Source organism: Cuculus canorus, chromosome 7 (assembly GCF_017976375.1).
Source record: "Cuculus canorus isolate bCucCan1 chromosome 7, bCucCan1.pri, whole genome shotgun sequence".
Taxonomy (NCBI): domain Eukaryota; kingdom Metazoa; phylum Chordata; class Aves; order Cuculiformes; family Cuculidae; genus Cuculus; species Cuculus canorus.
The window spans coordinates 10,540,606-10,559,164 of NC_071407.1; the positions used below are offsets into that span (position 1 = coordinate 10,540,606).

An 18,559-nucleotide genomic window follows, 5' to 3' on the forward strand; every position below is an offset into this window, starting at 1 on the left:
ACATATGGACCTACCTATAAGTGCTGCAAATATTTTAGATATCCAACTACTTATCATCTTACAAAGCAGTCGTGAACCAAAACCCAGTTTAGACGAGCAGGCTAATCTGCTTTTGTGTGCGTGTACTGGGACTGACTACATGAGTGATGCAAAAAATACCAGAGAGATGAGGCATACAAACAGCAACAGGTGAACTGAGTGCAGGATCATGCACCATATGGGCATATGTGAGACCATTGAAATGCATGTAAAATCAATTTCTTTCTTGCATAAGAATGGGTATTAGCATCTGGATGCCCATAAAACTTAATGCCGCCCTCCTACTCTCCATTATAAAACCAAAATAAAGCTGTCCTGTTTTGTAGTTAAGAATTTCGTGTTGCATGAAACAACAAATCTCAAGATAGGTTGTTATGACTCAGCCCCAAAACTTGTTGAAGAAATACACCTTCTGGGAACAGCTGTGTTCTCATAGCTTATGGGATGGTATCTTTTTCTTTTGTTTTGATTGGGAGCTCTTATATGCACAAATGAAGTTGGCAAGGCTTACCAAAATTGAGAGTAAATAAAAATGTCTTGGTTTTCTGTGTCACTTAACTACATATGCAATAGTTTGCTCACAAATGCTGTGACTATAGTTCTGTGCATTTGGTTATTATGAGGGGAAAAAAACACAAACAAACCAAAACAACCCCAAACCCAGCTCCATAGGTCATACAAGAATTCCTTCTTAGCTTAAAAATGTTATTCTCCAAATATCAGCTAAAACATGACCTCCAAAAAAGTTGTTTCTGGGTACCAACAGCATTTCCACTGCATCACCGTACTGTTTGGTAACAACTGCTTTTAGGAGTGGGGTTTGTATGTTGACTTTAATTCAGCTAGAGATGCAAAGCATATCCAGTGGGACGCTGAGCTCTGTCAGCTCCATACAGAATTAAGACCACTAGCAAGACTCAATTCTGAAAGCTATTTTTCCCCTGTGGTCCATAGTGTCTCTGCCTTCACTTTATTAGAAGGATTAAAATACTACCAAAAGGGAAGAACCACAACTATTTATTGTGTGTGATTGTACAGCCATTTATATCTATAGTTGGAGGGATGGGATGGAATGTCTTGGGGCACTGAGATCAGTGCCTGCTGTGGCCCATAGCAGGAGGCTGCTTATTACCCAAAGCCACAGCTTTTACAATACTTTTAAGCATACGCAGGTTTCATGTTCTTGTCTCTTGTTTTATAGGCCTGTCCTGCTTGAACATCTCAGAGAAACAAGAGCAGATAAGAAAAGGCTTCGCAAAGCTCTGAGAGAGTTTGAGGAACAATTCTATAAGCAGACAGGAAGGTAAATAACTGCTCAACAAAAGCTCTCTTCTCCTCCCCTTTGGGCTCTTATGCAGATACGTGGCCTCCGCTAGGGTGGGTACTCCAAGGCCACAGGGCAGAGAAGCTGCAGCTAAGGACTGGAAGATACCGTGGAGGTGTCTGGTCTCTGTGACTATCTCCATCGCCCTCCTTAGTTCCTTTGGGATGTGGGCATCCCTAAGGACGGTCTGGATCTTCCAGGACATGCCTGCAATGGGTATAAACCCCAGCTTGGGATCTTCTCTGAGCACAAGGGAGCGTGCTAAACATTCTTTCTGAGGATGGAAATCTGTAGGGATTACATTTTGCAGTTAGGACATTTTTAAAAGTGCAGATTTAAAAACAGAAGCCACTTTCACCCATAGATAAATGCTAGCTACTTTTCAGTCTTTGTTTATCCTTTCCTCCCTTAATTTACCAACTTGTTTCATGAAAACCAGGGAGTTGATGGGCATGTAGTAGTCTGGTAACAGTTTTGAAAGCACTAACTAATTCTCTGCATATTTTAGAACGAAGTAGTTAGTTATGCTTGCATGGCTGACAAAAAAGAGAATTACCTGATATATGCAAATTCAGTATTTTAAATACTAATATTTAATTTCTGTCTATTAGAGCTTTTTGGTCCTGTCAAATTATGTACAGTTAGGAAAATGAAAATCCAACCCAATCCTCATTCAGTGTTGCACCATTAAAGACTACTCATAAAAGTGATGGTGCTTTTATTTGCTTTTCATAGGAGTCCTCAAAAAGAAGATCGTGTGCCAATGGCTGAGGAATACTCTGAATACAAGCACACAAAAGCCAAAATCAGGCTCTTGGAGGTTCTCATCAGTAAGCACGATATTTCCAAAACTATATGAAGTGAATGCAATGCTGTGGTATTGTTCTGTAGCAAAAAAACAAGCAAACAAACAAGTAATGACAAAGAGGAAGTAATTTTACAGGTCTTAGTCTGCTGCACAATTATTTGACACACTTGAGGTTTTTGATGCACTTTACCAATTACACTAGCTGGGATCAGAGAGGACAGCAATATGCAAGAATATTAAGCACGGGTGAGTGGACTATACTATATATTTTTTCCTTTTGAAAAAGCTTTGAAGTGCACTGTGAGAATGTTGTTACTAATTAAAAGGACGTTGAAGTATTGCAGAGTCTCAGTTTCAACTGCTCTTAGTTTTAAAAAGTGTGAGGAAATGCTCTCCAGTTTTTTAGTACATCTTAGTACATGGTAATGCACCACACATTTCTTTCCAGGATTAACATGCACTATAACTGACTATTGATCTTGGTTATCAGTGTGCTGATTCACTAGATTAAAAGAAACGTGCATAAAATGAAGGAAAAACTCACCAATATACTCTTGTCTTTCAAGACAGAGATACCATTCAATTGCAGTCGCTTCAGAGAAAGGTGTGCACAAAGAACCAGTGCTAGGATTTTGTCTAAAGTTCTGGGAGTAAGCACTGATGCTGTCTATGCAGAAAAAGAGAGACGGAACACGACTGCCAAATGGCGAAAGTGTTTGGCAAAACAGATAGTTTACAGGGAAGAAATAAAAAAAACCCGCACTGATTGCTGTCCTTTGCACTATGGCTCACAGGACCTGGCTCACACTACTTAAAAATTCAGTATATAGATTAACTACATGCTAATTCTTATTTCTGTATTAAAATTTGCACTTTATTTTGCCTGATGCTACAATGTTTGCTTTTCTAACTACCAAAGCTTGTTTAGACGCATGCACTTTGTAAAATGTCAAAGTATTTCTTGTGTTATAAATTGCCACATATATATATTAAAACAAAACTAGATTATTGCATTACGTTCAGATATTTTGGATAGATGAAATACATGGTATATAACTGAGTGTCATGGTTATCTAATGAGGAATGTTAGACAACTTGTTTACTAAAGTATTATAAAAAAGATATTTTTCCATTGGAATTATGCATCTTTCTTAACTTTCAGAGCACCACACTTTGTAATATTAAGGAGATTTTTTTCACTATTTGTGATAGACCATTTATGTGAAAAGTGGACTATTAACAGAAGGACTATCAGTGGTTTTTGTACCAGAAATAAAAAGCAGGGATTCTGGGAAATACCTAGCTCAGACATAAAGGAAGGAACAATTAAAAGAATAATAATAAAAGGGACTTCAATAAGTTGAATCATGTTTAATGTTTTGTTTCAACTGTCATTTTGTATTGATGACATAGTATAAGCCACCTGTTTTCTATGTTGGTAAGAAGATTTTCATTTTATAAACCCTATTCTGTACAAACCCTGTTTGTATTTGTATTGTATGTGATAGCTTGGCATGATGTTAAAGATGTACACATTATCAAATAGTTTGGAGGAAAAAGTATGAACACTAAAAAAAGGAATTTTTTATTTCTCAGAGGTTTGTTGTTCCAGTGTAATGACTTAGTAATTTATAACTTAACTTTTATGAATCAGAAATGGTCTCCTTCGTAAATCTGTTTTAATTAAAGTCATCTAGAGCAACAGGAACAGATACAGAGCTATTTGAAGTTTACAAACTACATCTTTGATAAGGGAAAATGATTTCATGACATATGTATACAATTGATATTAAAATGTAATCTATATATTCTCTATGATTGTATAATATTTTATACAACAGTACAAATAAAATATTTTTCTATTATATTTATTATGTCAAGACACAGTTTCTGTTTTCAGTTAGCTAATATAAATAACATAAATAACACTGTCAAACAACACGTTGGAAGTGCTGACATTTCTAGGCTTTGAAATTGAAATCATGCTGCAATTACAACCTTTCATGCTGTTTGGAGTTATCCCAGTATTTGTTCAGTAGTTAAAATGAATGCATATTTAAACACCATTTATAAGCCGTTATTTTTATTTTGCTAAAGCAGTTTATATAGGATTTTGTTATGTTTGGCAAGAAACAGAAAACAATTTTTGCAGCATCTAGGTATAAATGGTTGCCAGAAAGAAATCCAGGAATTCTAATCATTTAAAGCATCTTGGGAACAGAAGGGAAAGAGGGAGAGAAGAAATACTAAAAACACTATTGGAGATTTTGAAGACTCGTGTTTGCTTTTGGTGACAGCGGCATGTGCATGCTTCTGACAAAAATGTCTGACTATGGAAATGGGCAACAGAGGTTTGAAGGCTCCTAAGTAATGAGGAAAGATTTAACGTCCAACACTGATATTGCAGGTCTTGCAGCTGGGATCTTTCTTTGCATTTGCAGTAGACAAGCTCATTAGTTGGTGACCAGTAATTTCCGCAACTGTGCCGAGAGAGAGATCCACAGGATCAGTGTAAATTACTTCCAAAATAACATCTTGGGCATGATGGTAAACCATGACACCATCTTCTTCGTCGCAGGTCAGAAATTTATTATCTTTTATATTTAGTTGAGGAAGGCGCTGCTTGCAGAATTCATCTCCTGGTGATCCAACAGGGGCGATAACAAGAATGACATAGTGGTAGGCTGTGTACATGCAGTAGAAGTCTCCAAAGTACAAGTTAGTATTTGGGTTGAAGAGTTTTTCAGCTGCAACCTCAAATCTATATCTTCCGTAAGGAGAATCTTGTGGTGGCTTCCCAGTGTTAAATTCAGTGTTGCAGCTAAAGAAGATGCCTTCCAGCTTCCCACTGATTGGAGAGCCATGGCTGCCACTGTTATCCTTAACAGAGGGCTGCATAGCATTCCCATGATGCTCTCTACAAATGAATGACTGGTATTGTTTATTTTGTAACACATGTTAAAGAAAAAGGGGCAAGTTAGGATGTTATGCTGTTAGGTAACAGTACCGAAGGGACACAAGGGAAAACAGTTAAACTGAAAACTGTGGTTAGCATCATGATCTTAGGACCAAGAAAATCAAGCGAGGCCAGACGCAAAGAGCTAGAAATAACTCCTGATCAAGGTAAAAATCTACTTTTCCAGCCTGACCTCTGTGTCAGCTGTGAGCTGTGTGGGTATTATATGCAGGCAAAGAATAGTACAAACAAAAAGCCCCCCAAACCACCAATATCTTTAATTAGCTGCTTTGCTCAGCCTTCCACTAAAATTGCAACAATAAGCACATTTTAATCACATGGAAAGTTGAAAGTCAGTCTCTATATGCTGAATATACTGTTTGTTAATGTGTATTTTTAGCATAGGCAGTATACATTTTATGTAGAAAACTGCCAATGAAAGTTATTTCTGAACAATGTTTTTCAAAGTGTTAATAGAAAGGAACATACTGTGTGCTGAAGTTTTTTTTCCCCCAAATGAAAATTTCAAGTCTAATTTGTCTACTGCTGATTTCAGTCAAAGCAAAAATGGGCACAGAGCATTAGGTAATTCGCTTAGTTTCCACTTTGGTTGGTATCCAGCTTCTGCAGTCACTGGTCTCGAGAGGAAAAAAATGTAGATTAACCCTTTCTTTTTGCCAGCTGAGCTCAATTTGGTTCCAATGAAAAGCAGCACTCAATAGAACAAGTGAATTTTTAAGACTCTAAATCACAGATTGCATTCAGCAGCATTATACTGCTGAAATTTTAGAACAGTCCAAACTGCCCCACCTAATCCTCCTTCCTTAGCACCTGAAATTTTATGTATGGACATTCCCCAGAACCTATGCCCTACATCTCTCTGGAAGTGCTATACTGACAGCTTTGACACCCTCTGCACCTGCGACCACGTGATATCAGAAAGGGAAACATTCCCTTTTGTAAGTCCTGCAAAACACTATATTTACTAGGCACTCTCAGAAAATGCTTTTATACACAGTGACAGATTAAAACCGCCTGAGGCTGTGGGACTGGTGGGACTGGAGGAGAGTCTTACATCTTCCTCTCGCTTTACTCTTTTGTTTTTTTTTAAAAAAAATATTTATTTTATTTATATATATATATATATATTTTTTTTTTTTTTTCCCCTAAGGAGAAGGGAGACTAGCCCAGTCAGCTGTTCTCTCTGCTTTTAAACTGTAACAGCTTCAGGTAAAATGGTGCTCTGTGGGAGAAGGTTTTACTTGGTTAAAGTGGGAAGTAGCAGTCAAAGCAAACAAATTCTGTGTATGCATACAAACCAACTCTAATTAACTCAGTTATGTCCCCAACTGTGATTTTTTTTTTAATTTTATTTTTTCATTATTTTTAATCTGAGCAGTGTGTCTTAATTCAACTTTAAGAAAAATATCAAAAGCTTTCTGGGCCATTTAAATGCTACATAGTTACTGGCTCAAGGCCCCTTTCCAAAGACATTGATGACAGTGGGGTATATAATTGCTATAGGAGGACTGAAGCGATAATTAGGGAGAAAAAAAAAAAAAACAGCTTGAACAACCACCCCTGTCTGCACCCTGGAAAGCCAGGCTTCTTGCATTTCTGTTTCCGTGGCAAGATACTGACATCCAGTGGCCAATTAGGCTAATTATAGGTCACTCTTAGGGATCTGAGCTGCTTTAGGGCTCTCCAGCCGAGGTAAGTAATCACCAGACTGACAGGAACACTACTTACAAGCTCACACTTCAAACCCAACATTTGGGGTTGTTGCTTTAGCACCGTGACAGTTGCTTGTTTGCTGATGCTACTAGAGCTACTCTAGAAGCTTTTCCAAGCTTGTTTACAGAGGCCATTGCCAGGCATGGTATGATAAGGAAGTTTTCCTGAAAGGAAGCACGTGTTAGGGCTTTTAACGTAACATTCAGAAGGGTGTATTGTGGAAGGAATAGCTCTTGTGACTCTATTAGTACTTTTGTGATCAGAAAAGGTGACCATTGGACAGTTACAGGTATTCTAGCTTCATACTGACCTGGCAAACCACAGCTTTTTGCCTCTAACTCACTAACAGGAGGAAAACAAACTTGTCTCTATTTGTATCAAACCAAGAATAAACATAACAAGAGGGAGGGGAAAAGAGACAGTGCAATCAGAGTTACATTTGGCAGAACAAGGCCAAACCCACAGCTAGAAATGCACCTCAGTGGTAATTTTCAAAATGCAAAGGCGGGAGCACTGTGATTACATAGCTGAAAACAAAGCTCTATGAGAATGAGAACCAACACAGCCATACCCCTTCTGTGGTTTCTTGTCCAGGTTGGCAGCAGAGATTTATGAGGTCCTCAAACAGTCTCAACATTTACAGTTCGTTCTCTACCTCTATTGAGTTTTACAGCTTTGTCACTATGCACAATAAAATAATTCTTCCAAAACACAGATGGGAAAGAGCAAACCTCATGCTCTGGAATATATCAGACACTTCCAGAATCGAGCAGATTCTCAAGACTGCAAAGTGGAAACATTGCTAAGGGTGGTGGAGCCTGCTTCTTGGAGTTGGATTCCTTTTTTTCTTCACTGTTTTAAAAAAAGACTTTCTAGACAGGTACTAGTGTGACACCCACCTAAACCTGGAATTATGCAGCACAGCAGCAGCCCAATGTCTCAATACAAATTAAAGAAGCATAGTCAGTGTTGCCATCCTCCTGACAGTGCTGAAACAGATGTTGACACATTGCTTACCTCTTGTCCATGTTCTTCTCATGGTGGAAGGTTACTTCTGCATGCTGGCTGCTCCTGCTCAGTCAGTACAAAAGCTTTGATTCCTTCTACTGAAAAGTCATCTGTTCTATCGTAATGACACAGTTGTGTGTGCAAAGGAACATTGGGTGTCTGACAACAGGAATAAGGAACCTACCTCCAGCTATCCCATTTATTTGTTCCAAATGAAGCACAGTGTTGCAAAATTGCCTAAACATCATCCCCTCTCCCTTTCCATTCGATCTGTAAATTAATATTTGGATTGCAGAGCCCCAGTTACTATATTTCAGCATAGAAATTGTGTGGTTGTACATGGACAGCAAGTATTTAATAGAATCATAGAATACTTTGGGTTGGAGGAGACCTTAAAGATCATCTAGTTCCAACCCCCCATATTTCAAGCGGAACTCTGATATGCAGGGAAATGCCTGTGCCCACACTTTTCCACTTCTACTATTAGAAATCTTAGTCTGAATTTCTTAGTACAACGGAATTATTTGGCTATTGAACAGACTGTTAATATAACACACACTTTCAGGCTGGATACCCTGTGGATTCTTCAGTTTCTGCTTCAAAACACAACCTTTTATTGCCTAAGGAAAGTGCCGAGTTAATCAAGGTGGAAGAAATTAGTTGTATTTTATTTTTATTTTTTCCCTCCTTCTGAACTGGCAACATAGCATATCGACATTCTGCTCTAGTTTAGAACAACTACCTCCATTTACTTATTTTCATTACTACTTTAATTTGTCAAATGATTTTGCATATATTTACTTTCTTACCTGACATAATCAAAGTATTCTTTGTGCTGATTACGATAAAAAACAGATAGTTTAAGCATACGGCCTGCAATCACTTCAGCTTTTTCCAATAGCTGTGTTAGGTGAACTTTTGAATAATCTGGAAATAAAAGACAATCTGCTAGTATGGGGGCAGGAAAAACAACAATACTCTCCAAAAGCAGCACAGGCACACAGACTTAAAATTGGGAGCAGAGCCTTGATAACACACATCACATCATGCAGCAGCTATACAGACACTATATAGCCCAGCACACTTTCCAAGAGACCAAGAGGAGGAATATGTATATTTGATTCTCCCCACTCCCTTCCCCATAAATATTTTGCAAGCCTATAGCAACTTTCAGTCAGGATTTCCTCTGTTAGAGATGGTTTCCTTGTATCAGGGACCACAGAGCAGCTGAAACTGCTTTCTCTCACTTAGGGAATTTGATACACTGCTACAATGCACCCAGTTGTGAGCCAATAACAATTCACATAACTGCAAAAGCCTAAAAGGCATCTCAACCAACATGGGATTCACAGAGAGCTCGCCTCAGCTCTCGGCTTTCACACAGTCGAGCGCATTGGCGCTAGGTGATGAACATGCAAAGGAAGAGACTCATAAATCAATGACAGGCTAAACTGATCCTTGAGACAGAGTGTTGGTGATGCTCAGACTTTGCAGCAAGCAGAGAAGGGCGAGCAGCAGAATGTCTTAAGCAAGCTGTCTGTTAGGGGGCTGCCACTCTGTCTTTTTTCCAGAGGTGCTAGTAGCCAGCAGAAGGCACACAAGTGGCCCTGCTCCCCTTCGGTTCACCAGTCTCCTTTCCCAGCCTGGGACAAGCAACGGAGCCAGACACAGTACTTCGGGGCAGCTACTGTGGAACAAAGGGACACTCCAGCAGCCTCTCACCTCTCATTAACACAGCAAACCTAAGCAGACACAAAGCCTAAGGTTAGAGTTCCAGGTGTGACTATTATAACTCTACTAGCATTGTAGATGGCTAACCATTTCACACAGCAAAACAGCATTAAATATATACATCCTACAGTGTGTGTTTCCTCAGCAATATTACCTGCTGTGCAAAATTCAATGATTTCACTCCATTCAGAAACAACATAATCACCATCAACTTGCTTTGATGCTGTCTGCACTGCTACTGTGTATTCTGTTCTTGGACTCAAGAACCAGTGGCCACGGACTGTCATAGGCAAAGGAACAGCTTTGGCCACCAATTTAGTAGGTACATCCTGCCGGAAACAAAAAGATAAAACAATACACAAGTCAGCAGTGCAACCAAACCAATCCTCCACAACTTCCTTAGTTGTTTTTGCAATGTAATCCCCAACCCCAGGCTCTTCTGTGTAAAGTTCAGTTACTTTTCATAGTCCGTTGGGTCAGCAAATTTAAAAGAGTAGCCAAGACCAACGGTGTAATGTCTGCTCTAAAAGCTATGGTGGTAACTTGCACATATGAGTTTATTATTGGCTCCACGTGACTACAGACTGATACCATTATATATAGCCCAAATATGTAATTCAGACTAGGGCAATCTGTGCTTAAGTATGCAAACAGAGGAATACATGCAACGGAACACAAGGGTATCTTAAGTTGAGAGCTTCTTGTGCTCTCCTTGACATTGTTTTCTTTCAGTCAGTATAACCAAACAAAACTCCTCCTGCCATCAACCAGTCCACCTACATTGCTGTTGCTATCTTCCAAACCAGGCTTCAACAGAGAAAACTAAATGCATTGCAGAGTAATTTCATGTGTTTTACATGTATCAAATTACCCTTATGTACAGGAAGGATCAGAACAAGCCAAACAAAGCTAGATGGTTTGTGCTTACATCGCACCTCTTGCTTACCGTCCTGCCACCTTTTCAGGTACTCTGTTTTGTTCTTCACACATATTGCACCACAGTGCAACAAAGAATAGCTGCTTGGTGGTGTTGAAATACCTAATTTCTACAGCAGAGACTACCATGGGGAAGAAAACAATGAAGAACTAGACAGCTTATGCTAGAACTCTGGGTGAAAGGACTCATAGAGGAGTTGAATAATTCTCTGCATGGTATACACAAGGGGATAGGATAGAGGGATAGACTCTTGAATATTTATCAGTAATGATAGAATAGTAAGATGTCTGTCATGTGAAAAGTGGCCATTTTAGATAACATCCATAGCTGTCCACATGTAAATACTAGTCCACAGACATCCACCCATAAATACTAGCACAGTAGTCCCTTAAGGAAAAAAGAAATAGGAAAGAGACATTTTCTGTTCATCATCTGTAAGAAAAGACACGAAAGATTTTTTTTTTTTGTCTTCCATTGTGGAAAAATACCTTTCTTCTATTGTTTTTCTGTCACAAAAAAAATATTCTTTGGTTTCTGCATTAAGAAACTGTAAAATTAGCAGCTTATGTTATTACAATAACTGAAATGTGATTGATCAAGGGTAAGATTTTTTTTGTCATGATTTTTCTTAATTTTCATTGAAATCAAAAGAAGCTGGGACACAATTTTCTCTATAAAAGACTCCATTGTGCACTCTGAAATAAATAATATATAGCAGATAAAGAAAAATTACAAAGGAAAAGGAAAGAAACCTCAAATGGCATTTAAAGCTGCCAGCCTGGAACTATACTGCGAAGGCATCCCACTGGATCGAATCTGCTAATGCTCAAGCAATCAGCAGCTGCTGCAGTTACAATCATTAGTCTTCCTGTCATCTTTCCTTTGGCAATGGTAAAAACTGCCTCCGCCTGGGTCAGGCCTCTCTGCCTACAATCCACTGGTGGGTTTTGCCCCCATTAATTCTGTCAGTTCTCATGTAACATTAAAAGCCTCATTGCCCCCATGCATCAACCCTTACCCGCCAGCTGCGTATCCAGAAACTCTCTTAACTGTACCAAAGAAAGGGCAGACTACATAAACCCACAGTAAACAGAGTTCTATCTCTTGCACAGCTGGGGAGGAGGGGCAGATATGATGCTTTTCCTAACTCTTATCTGTTCTTTTTCTTAGCAAACACTTTTTCTTGCCCTTTTTTTAATTATTTTTTTCCTAAGGTTTCTATACTGATGTCAGGAAAAAAATGTTCAAATGTTCACAGAATTTCTCTGGGGATTCTGCACTTCTTCTTTTCATCTCAGCTCTCATTCCTGGCTGAGCCCCCAAAGCACTGCAATGGAGGTTATCTTGCATCCAGGATTCCAGAGTAGCAGATGGCTGCGCCACCACCAGCACCCACCAGACAGCAATAATTTCCAAGAACAACCTGGAAGCACTGACTGGCTAAGCAGCAAGGTATATGAGCCACAGTACCTTTCTCTGTTTTGCGAAGAGCTGCCTACTTTGCAGTGGCTTTTCTTTGCCAAAGAAACAGCTTTCAATTTTCAGCTTTTTCCCATTTAATCTTATCCTTCCCTTTGCCAGGTCTGCTTGTAGGACACACCGTGGGAGCTCAGCACACCCATTTTCTAGTCCTAGATTTGCTAAATATCTGACTCTTACCCTATTACATGGAAATAATCATGCCTCTATATCTGTATGCAAATTATTTTAAGAAAAAGACAAAGTCTTATTAGAATTCTACTCTTTCCATACTACCAGTACAAGTCTCCTCCTTCACAAATATGATGGCAACAGTCATAAATACTACAACTATATGATCCCTAAATATGCTCAATACAATTTATATATTTGCCAAGAGAAAAAGTATAAAAAGGATGAATCTTTCCTGTATGCTTTCCTGGGAACACAAGGAAACAAACGGTCCCCTTTCCTAAAGCACAGCGTTTATCTATCAGGTTAAGGCCATATACCCAGTCACTTGCTCACAGACGTGTGAGAAAACTGAGATTTAACATTAACTATCTACAAGTGAGCAAACAGAGCCATGCTATTAACAGCAGTCACAGGAAAAATACCCTCACAATAAAAAGACTCAGAGAAATCGGTGGAAAAATTTCCTGGTTATCCTACTGGTTTATATGGTTTACAAACCAAAAGCAATTTAGGTTCTGGTAAAATTAGACCTTTCATATTTGCCTGGATGCTTTTTTTTGCCTTGGCAAAGCTTATCTCTTAGAGGTATTGCCAACATCGTTTTTACATTTGAAGATGATTGTGTCATTTTGTCTTCCATCTTATTCCATATTTCTCTAGACATCTCATTATTTCAACTATTCCAAGGTTAAAGCAAATTTTGCTGGATTTGATAACTACAGACTCTGCAATGCATTCAATATGTCTCTGCATTAGTGGCTTGAGGAAAGAGGCCAGCTGAATATTCAGGTCACAGTACAGAATGCTGCAAATTAAAATTGCTGGAAGCCTTCCTAGAAGAACATTAGAATTTGTGACTCTCTGTTGAAATTACATGTGTTGCTTTTGTAAGTCTGTTGCTCAAAAAGGACAGGCACAGAATACACAAATTGTTTAAATAATGATCAAGAACTAGTCAGGAATAAAAATGGCTGTCTTGCAATAAATTGTACAGGTTCCAAAACTGTTTTAGCTTCACATGAAATAGAAAAAGCAATGTTCAGTTCTCTGTTAAACAAATGCATTTGTGTGTACACGCACATAAGCTAGAGACGGAGAAGATATCTGAGTAAAATAAATTGTCAATCAGATTAATCAAAACCCATCTTTGCTGGATATCTGATATCTGTTTCTCATGGTCTGGCTTTGAAAGGCTAATAAAACACTAAGATTCATCTATTCAAAAACAAGTACTTCCACTTCAAGTTCTAAATGAAAATTACCTTGTGTTTAAATTTGTTGGAATTCTTGTTTTCTTTCTTGTTGAGATCGATAAAGTAATGAGTAATGCGGTCCTTGGATTTAGAATTCATGTCCCAAGAAATCTTGAAGGAATCACATGTGATGTTGCTTATTTTGATGTTGTGGGGGACTGGGAGTTCCTCCATCTCTGCAATCCCACTATCTTGTGATTTATTCCCTGCATAAAAATAAAATAAGCATGATTCATCCAGTTAAAGGCGTATTCAATACCTGTTTTCTGTGCTCCAACACAACCACATCTCTAAACAGCCTTTCACAAAGCCTCATAGATGATACTCAGAAGCAACTATGAGGTACAATTATGCAAGTTTCAACTTCAGTGATGGGAAATATTGGGAGGGGATAAAATTCTTCATGTGAATAAGCACCAACAACATGTAAGCAGGCTGCAGAGGCTACTATCGCAACTGCATGCAGCTGCAGTTTGAGAATAAGGAACATCTGAACACATGGTGCTACAGTGTTAGTTAAGTTGCCAGCAGCAACGTCCACAGTTAACATAACAGTCCTAACCATACCTGTCAGTGAAATAAATACAAACAGAAATCATATTCAACCTAAAACTATTTTTCAGGCACAAAGTAAAAGCAGTGTCTTCCAGGTTTATAGATGGTTTGTATGTACATACACATACAAAAGATACTGTCTCTTCAACCATGAAACAATTAACAGTGATCACTTTGTGAAGCCACATTCAGAGGGACATACACATCAATTGCATTTTTTGGTCCTTTTTCTCTCTGTTCTGTTTGTCCAGTTGAGACCTTGCAATTTTCTTGGGAAATTTTTTCTAATTTCTCTAAGTGTATATGGTGGATAAACAAACCATCATTGACCCCAAAAAGCATCACTGGTTCTAAGATGAGGTCTTTTCACAGTTCCCAAGGCAACCCTGTGGTAGAGCATTCTGCGAACATTGAAAGCTCAGAAACATCAAGTGATCTTGCACTACATAAGACACAAGTCAAAAGTGAAAAAAAAACCAGTAAAAAAATGCAGAGAAACAAGAAACATGAATGAAAAATGGTGAGCAAGGATAAAACAGAGATGATGATGTAAGAGGAGTAAAGAAACAGAGTATAAAAAAATAAGAGATAGGAATAGAAAGAACAATGGAGAAAAATCAAGGATAATATCTGCATAAGAAAGAGAGGAAAGCTCCCAAATTCTGTCCAGACGAGGAAGACTGGAAGCCCATGCAGAGATGTGAGGGAACACATTTTTAGAATTATTTTTAGTCACATCTGATTATAGAAAAGGATAGTATTTACATACTTCCATCACAATAGATAAAAATGGACACAGAAGGTCAGTCTAGTCTGAAATAATAATAATAATAATTTGGTTTGGAAAACATTAGGGACATTTCAACCTAACAACATACATTGTCAAAGAACTATACCATCACCTCAAAGCAGGAGTGTTAAGGTTGGCTTAACTGTTCAAAATTCTCCTCATGGATATGTGAAATTTGGTCCCTGAGTCTGCAAAGCAGATTTCCAGCTAGTCTTCTCAATAAAGTAATTTTACTGATGACTTCAAGAATGAATAACACTTTTATATTTTTTTAATCCATTTTATGCATTTACATCCAACAGGTTGTCTATTCTTTAAACATCCTATTGCTCTTTTTTTTCCTTTTCAACCAAAACCAGAGGCAGATGGTACATGGTCTTGCTCAAAATCCTATGCTTTATGTGCCATCCACGATGACATTTTCAACAACTGCACTGCCTGTAACAGACTCACAAATAGCAGTCATTACCGAAAGCTTTCTGTTCATGTGAAATACATGGAAGTGCTTTTCCCAACATGAGATTTCAGAAAATCAGCAGGGAGAAAATGGCATTGCTTTCTGTCGAAAGCATTTTGTATTTGAAAAATGACTGAAAGCTCTACCAGGTACACTGGAAAGGCTACATATGATCAGCCTTCCAGGAGCGAGGCTCTGTATTTAAGCACACGATGAAGTGATGCTACTCAGGTTCTCAACCCTCCTGGAGAGCTGGATGCACGTGGACCCCAGCACACTGAATAACTGAATAAAGACCTGAACAGACATGCAGTCAAGAAATCTAAGCCATATAAATGCACAATACATTAATGTGCAACTTCTTTACTTCAAAAATAAACTTCTACGCTCTATCACTATGAGCCCTTCCATCTTACAAAGAGCCAAAGTAGTTTAAAGCTTGAGGAGACACCCGCAAAGGAGTAATGACCACTGACAAAAAATAACAGAGATGAAAAAAGATTTTGGAGCAGACTGATGACAGCCAAAGAGCAGAAGAGCTTCTGCAAATGGGCATTTTTTTCTGCACAGTTACTGACATACAACTTTAGATGTTTGTGCTCCTGATCCTTTTACTTCTTTGTTTAAGTAGTGAACAAACAGTTTAAGTAAATGTCTAGTAGAAAATCTCCAGGTAATTTTTAGCAATGTTTTTAATATGTCAGAAGAAGAAAACACTTGCATTACCAAGTGTAAAGCTATCCCTTTTTTTTTGTAATGGAACAACATCCAAAATAAACACTTCTCTGAAATCTTTATACCTCTCTGAAAGTGGAAAAAAATTATTTTACAGATTTTGAAATATAAACAGAATAGAAACACAGTATGAAATACAAAAGTAATATACCATAAAATCATCACCAGTAAGCAATACTCCAGTTTCCCTTCTATTTAGAATATGAAGTATCTGTGATATTTGTAATACATGCTTATATTTTGACACATTTTTGTAGCCCTGAATGTCAAAAACCAGTGAGTTGACAGGTAGTAATAGAAACCTGATAATGATACAAATGTGGAGGATGATTATTCAGTGAGTATTGGTAAATGGTGAGGTTTGAACAGCAATCGGTGCACTGTTGCATGAGAACAAGTGAAAAGAAAGGACAGAGCATGAGAAGCCTGCTCTTGCTCTCTTAGATTTGACTGATGATAGGAACCAAACATATAAGTATTAGACCATCTCTGTTGCCATACAGCATTCCAAAACTTCAGCTGAAAGCAATTTACTACCATTATGGATGTGAAAATAGGTGGAGAAGGCCTTAGAACTGACTACGTTCCTAACTGTCACTTTGCCACTTCACTGAAGCTGAACTGATCTTTGTTTGATGAACCATCACAATACAGACAAAACCTAAAAATTAAATTAGCATAGGAAATGTTGCTTTGAACAGCTTCATATCAAATTAAAATAGATCAGCTTCCAATTAAAATGGCTACTTCATTTTGCACGTGCCTGTTGCTTTAACATTGGAAGCCACTGCAGGGCTGGACAGAAACACTGCTTTCAGGTCTCTTTGGGGCAGAAATATATGGCAGTGTTACTAGTCAAACAAACCTCATCTCCTCTGCCAAAACCGCTAGGCTTGTCATCCCTGTATGCTACAGAAACATCTCTGTTTTAACAAAAAAAACAGTTCACGTTTCAAACAAGCAAATTGGCCCAGTGATTCTTGACCTGTATAACAAGAAGTCAAAGACCACTCAAGTGCGCATTGGTCACACTGGAAACATAAGACTTGAAATTTCTTCAAAGCTAAAGAATAAATACAACACGCCAGCTCTACTGAGATCAGCTGGAGAACTGCAAGATTAATGTTTCATGCTCCTATTCACAGGCTTATCTCTCTCTGCCATATCCAGAGCTAAATTTCAAGTTAAATTGTCTAATCAATTTTAAAGCGGTTATGATACTCACTGCTGCAGCTGAGCCAAAATGCTGGCAAATGGGAAACAAACCGATTTTATTTATATACATAGACACACTTAATTTAGTATCCTCATTATATCTCCGACTTACATAAATTATTTCTGAATGGGGAAAAAAGGGCAGAAAATTCCCATTGAACATTTGTGGCTTTCATCTGTAGCTACTGGAGACAAATGATAACACTTGGAAACTGATAAGCCCAAACTGAAAAGATTTGGAAAAGGCTGGGTTGTTTTTTGTTTTAATATGCTTCGTCACTCAAAACAAGCTGAACCATTATATCTGCGACAGTGGAAGGATGATGGTGAAGAACCTTAACATAACCTCCGACTAGGAGTTACCGAGCATTCACAATCACAGATTTTTTATAATTTTATAGTACTTTATCGTTCTTTTTCTTAGTTCTGCAAATGCACATCATCACAAGCAGGGCAAGGGAGTATGTGCTTAAGGATTTTTTTATTTCACAAACCATTTTATGTTATTCAAGAAAGATATCCTGAGAAGGCTAATTTGTAGTCCACTCTCTACATACAATTACAGCTCACAGAACTGAGGTTTTTTATTAAACTAGACCAATAAAATAATACATTTTTGGGCTCCTATGACCTTGCTTATAGATGCTTTGACTCTGATATTATCTTGGGAAATACATTCCTGCTATTAAGCATGAACAATGGAAAAAAAATAATGGAGCTATTGAATCCCTATACATACATCTGTATTTCACAGTTTGAATGTAATTCATCATTTGGAAACATTAAAAAGACAGGTTCATGCTCAAAGGCTGTGTACCAGACATGCTGCAGCAGAACTCTTAAGTATTCAGAAGTCACGCTATTTGTATTCAGCAACCAAATCACACCCTCTTTCCCATAACTCCATCCATAACACTAATATGCCACCTTTCACCGCATTAACTATGTAACTCACTGCACTATGCAACCGTGAAAAATTATGCAGCAGTCAAGAAATAAATTCACACAAACAGAACTTGCAAATGGCTAAATACAATGACATAATATCCATCCATCAGCAGGGAAAACCCTACAAATATTACAGCCATAATGAGTACGATTGCTTGTATTCAGTGTCAAGTAAACTCATGAAATATTCATTCAACTGCAATGATGTCCATTAAATCTGGAGAAATTAAAAGAGGGCAGGGCTGGGTGAAATCCTTTTCTCTGCTGGAGCTAAGTAAGTATCCCTTCAGCAATCATGGATGACAAAACATAGCTGTAAAATATTACTATCATTCTGCAATTTAGACTTGGATACTATGGAGAATGACCACTGAAGTAGTAGAAGAATGCTGTTCAGATTACTATTTCCCCTCCAT

General features: G+C 38.1%; 2 protein-coding genes across 7 annotated transcripts in view; one reads left to right on the forward strand and one right to left on the reverse strand.

The window, feature by feature from the left end:
- Window positions 1-2,695, forward strand: part of FAM13C (family with sequence similarity 13 member C) — a 50,004-nt gene extending 47,309 nt beyond the window's left edge. For all 5 annotated transcript variants that reach the window (XM_054071196.1, XM_009555433.2, XM_054071198.1 and 2 more), the window contains 2 exons: window positions 1,241-1,342; window positions 2,099-2,695. In XM_054071196.1, the coding sequence (XP_053927171.1) occupies window positions 1,241-1,342; window positions 2,099-2,222 (226 nt within the window). In that variant the 3' untranslated portion in view covers window positions 2,223-2,695. The remainder of the gene's footprint in view (window positions 1-1,240; window positions 1,343-2,098) is intronic.
- Window positions 2,696-2,834: 139 nt separating this feature from the next.
- The window catches only part of PHYHIPL (phytanoyl-CoA 2-hydroxylase interacting protein like), a 58,093-nt gene continuing 42,368 nt past the window's right edge, over window positions 2,835-18,559 (reverse strand). For both annotated transcript variants that reach the window (XM_054071212.1, XM_054071213.1), the window contains exons 2-5: window positions 13,453-13,649; window positions 9,755-9,929; window positions 8,679-8,796; window positions 2,835-5,088 (exon numbers count right to left, since the gene is read on the reverse strand). In XM_054071212.1, the coding sequence (XP_053927187.1) occupies window positions 4,554-5,088; window positions 8,679-8,796; window positions 9,755-9,929; window positions 13,453-13,649 (1,025 nt within the window). In that variant the 3' untranslated portion in view covers window positions 2,835-4,553. The remainder of the gene's footprint in view (window positions 5,089-8,678; window positions 8,797-9,754; window positions 9,930-13,452; window positions 13,650-18,559) is intronic.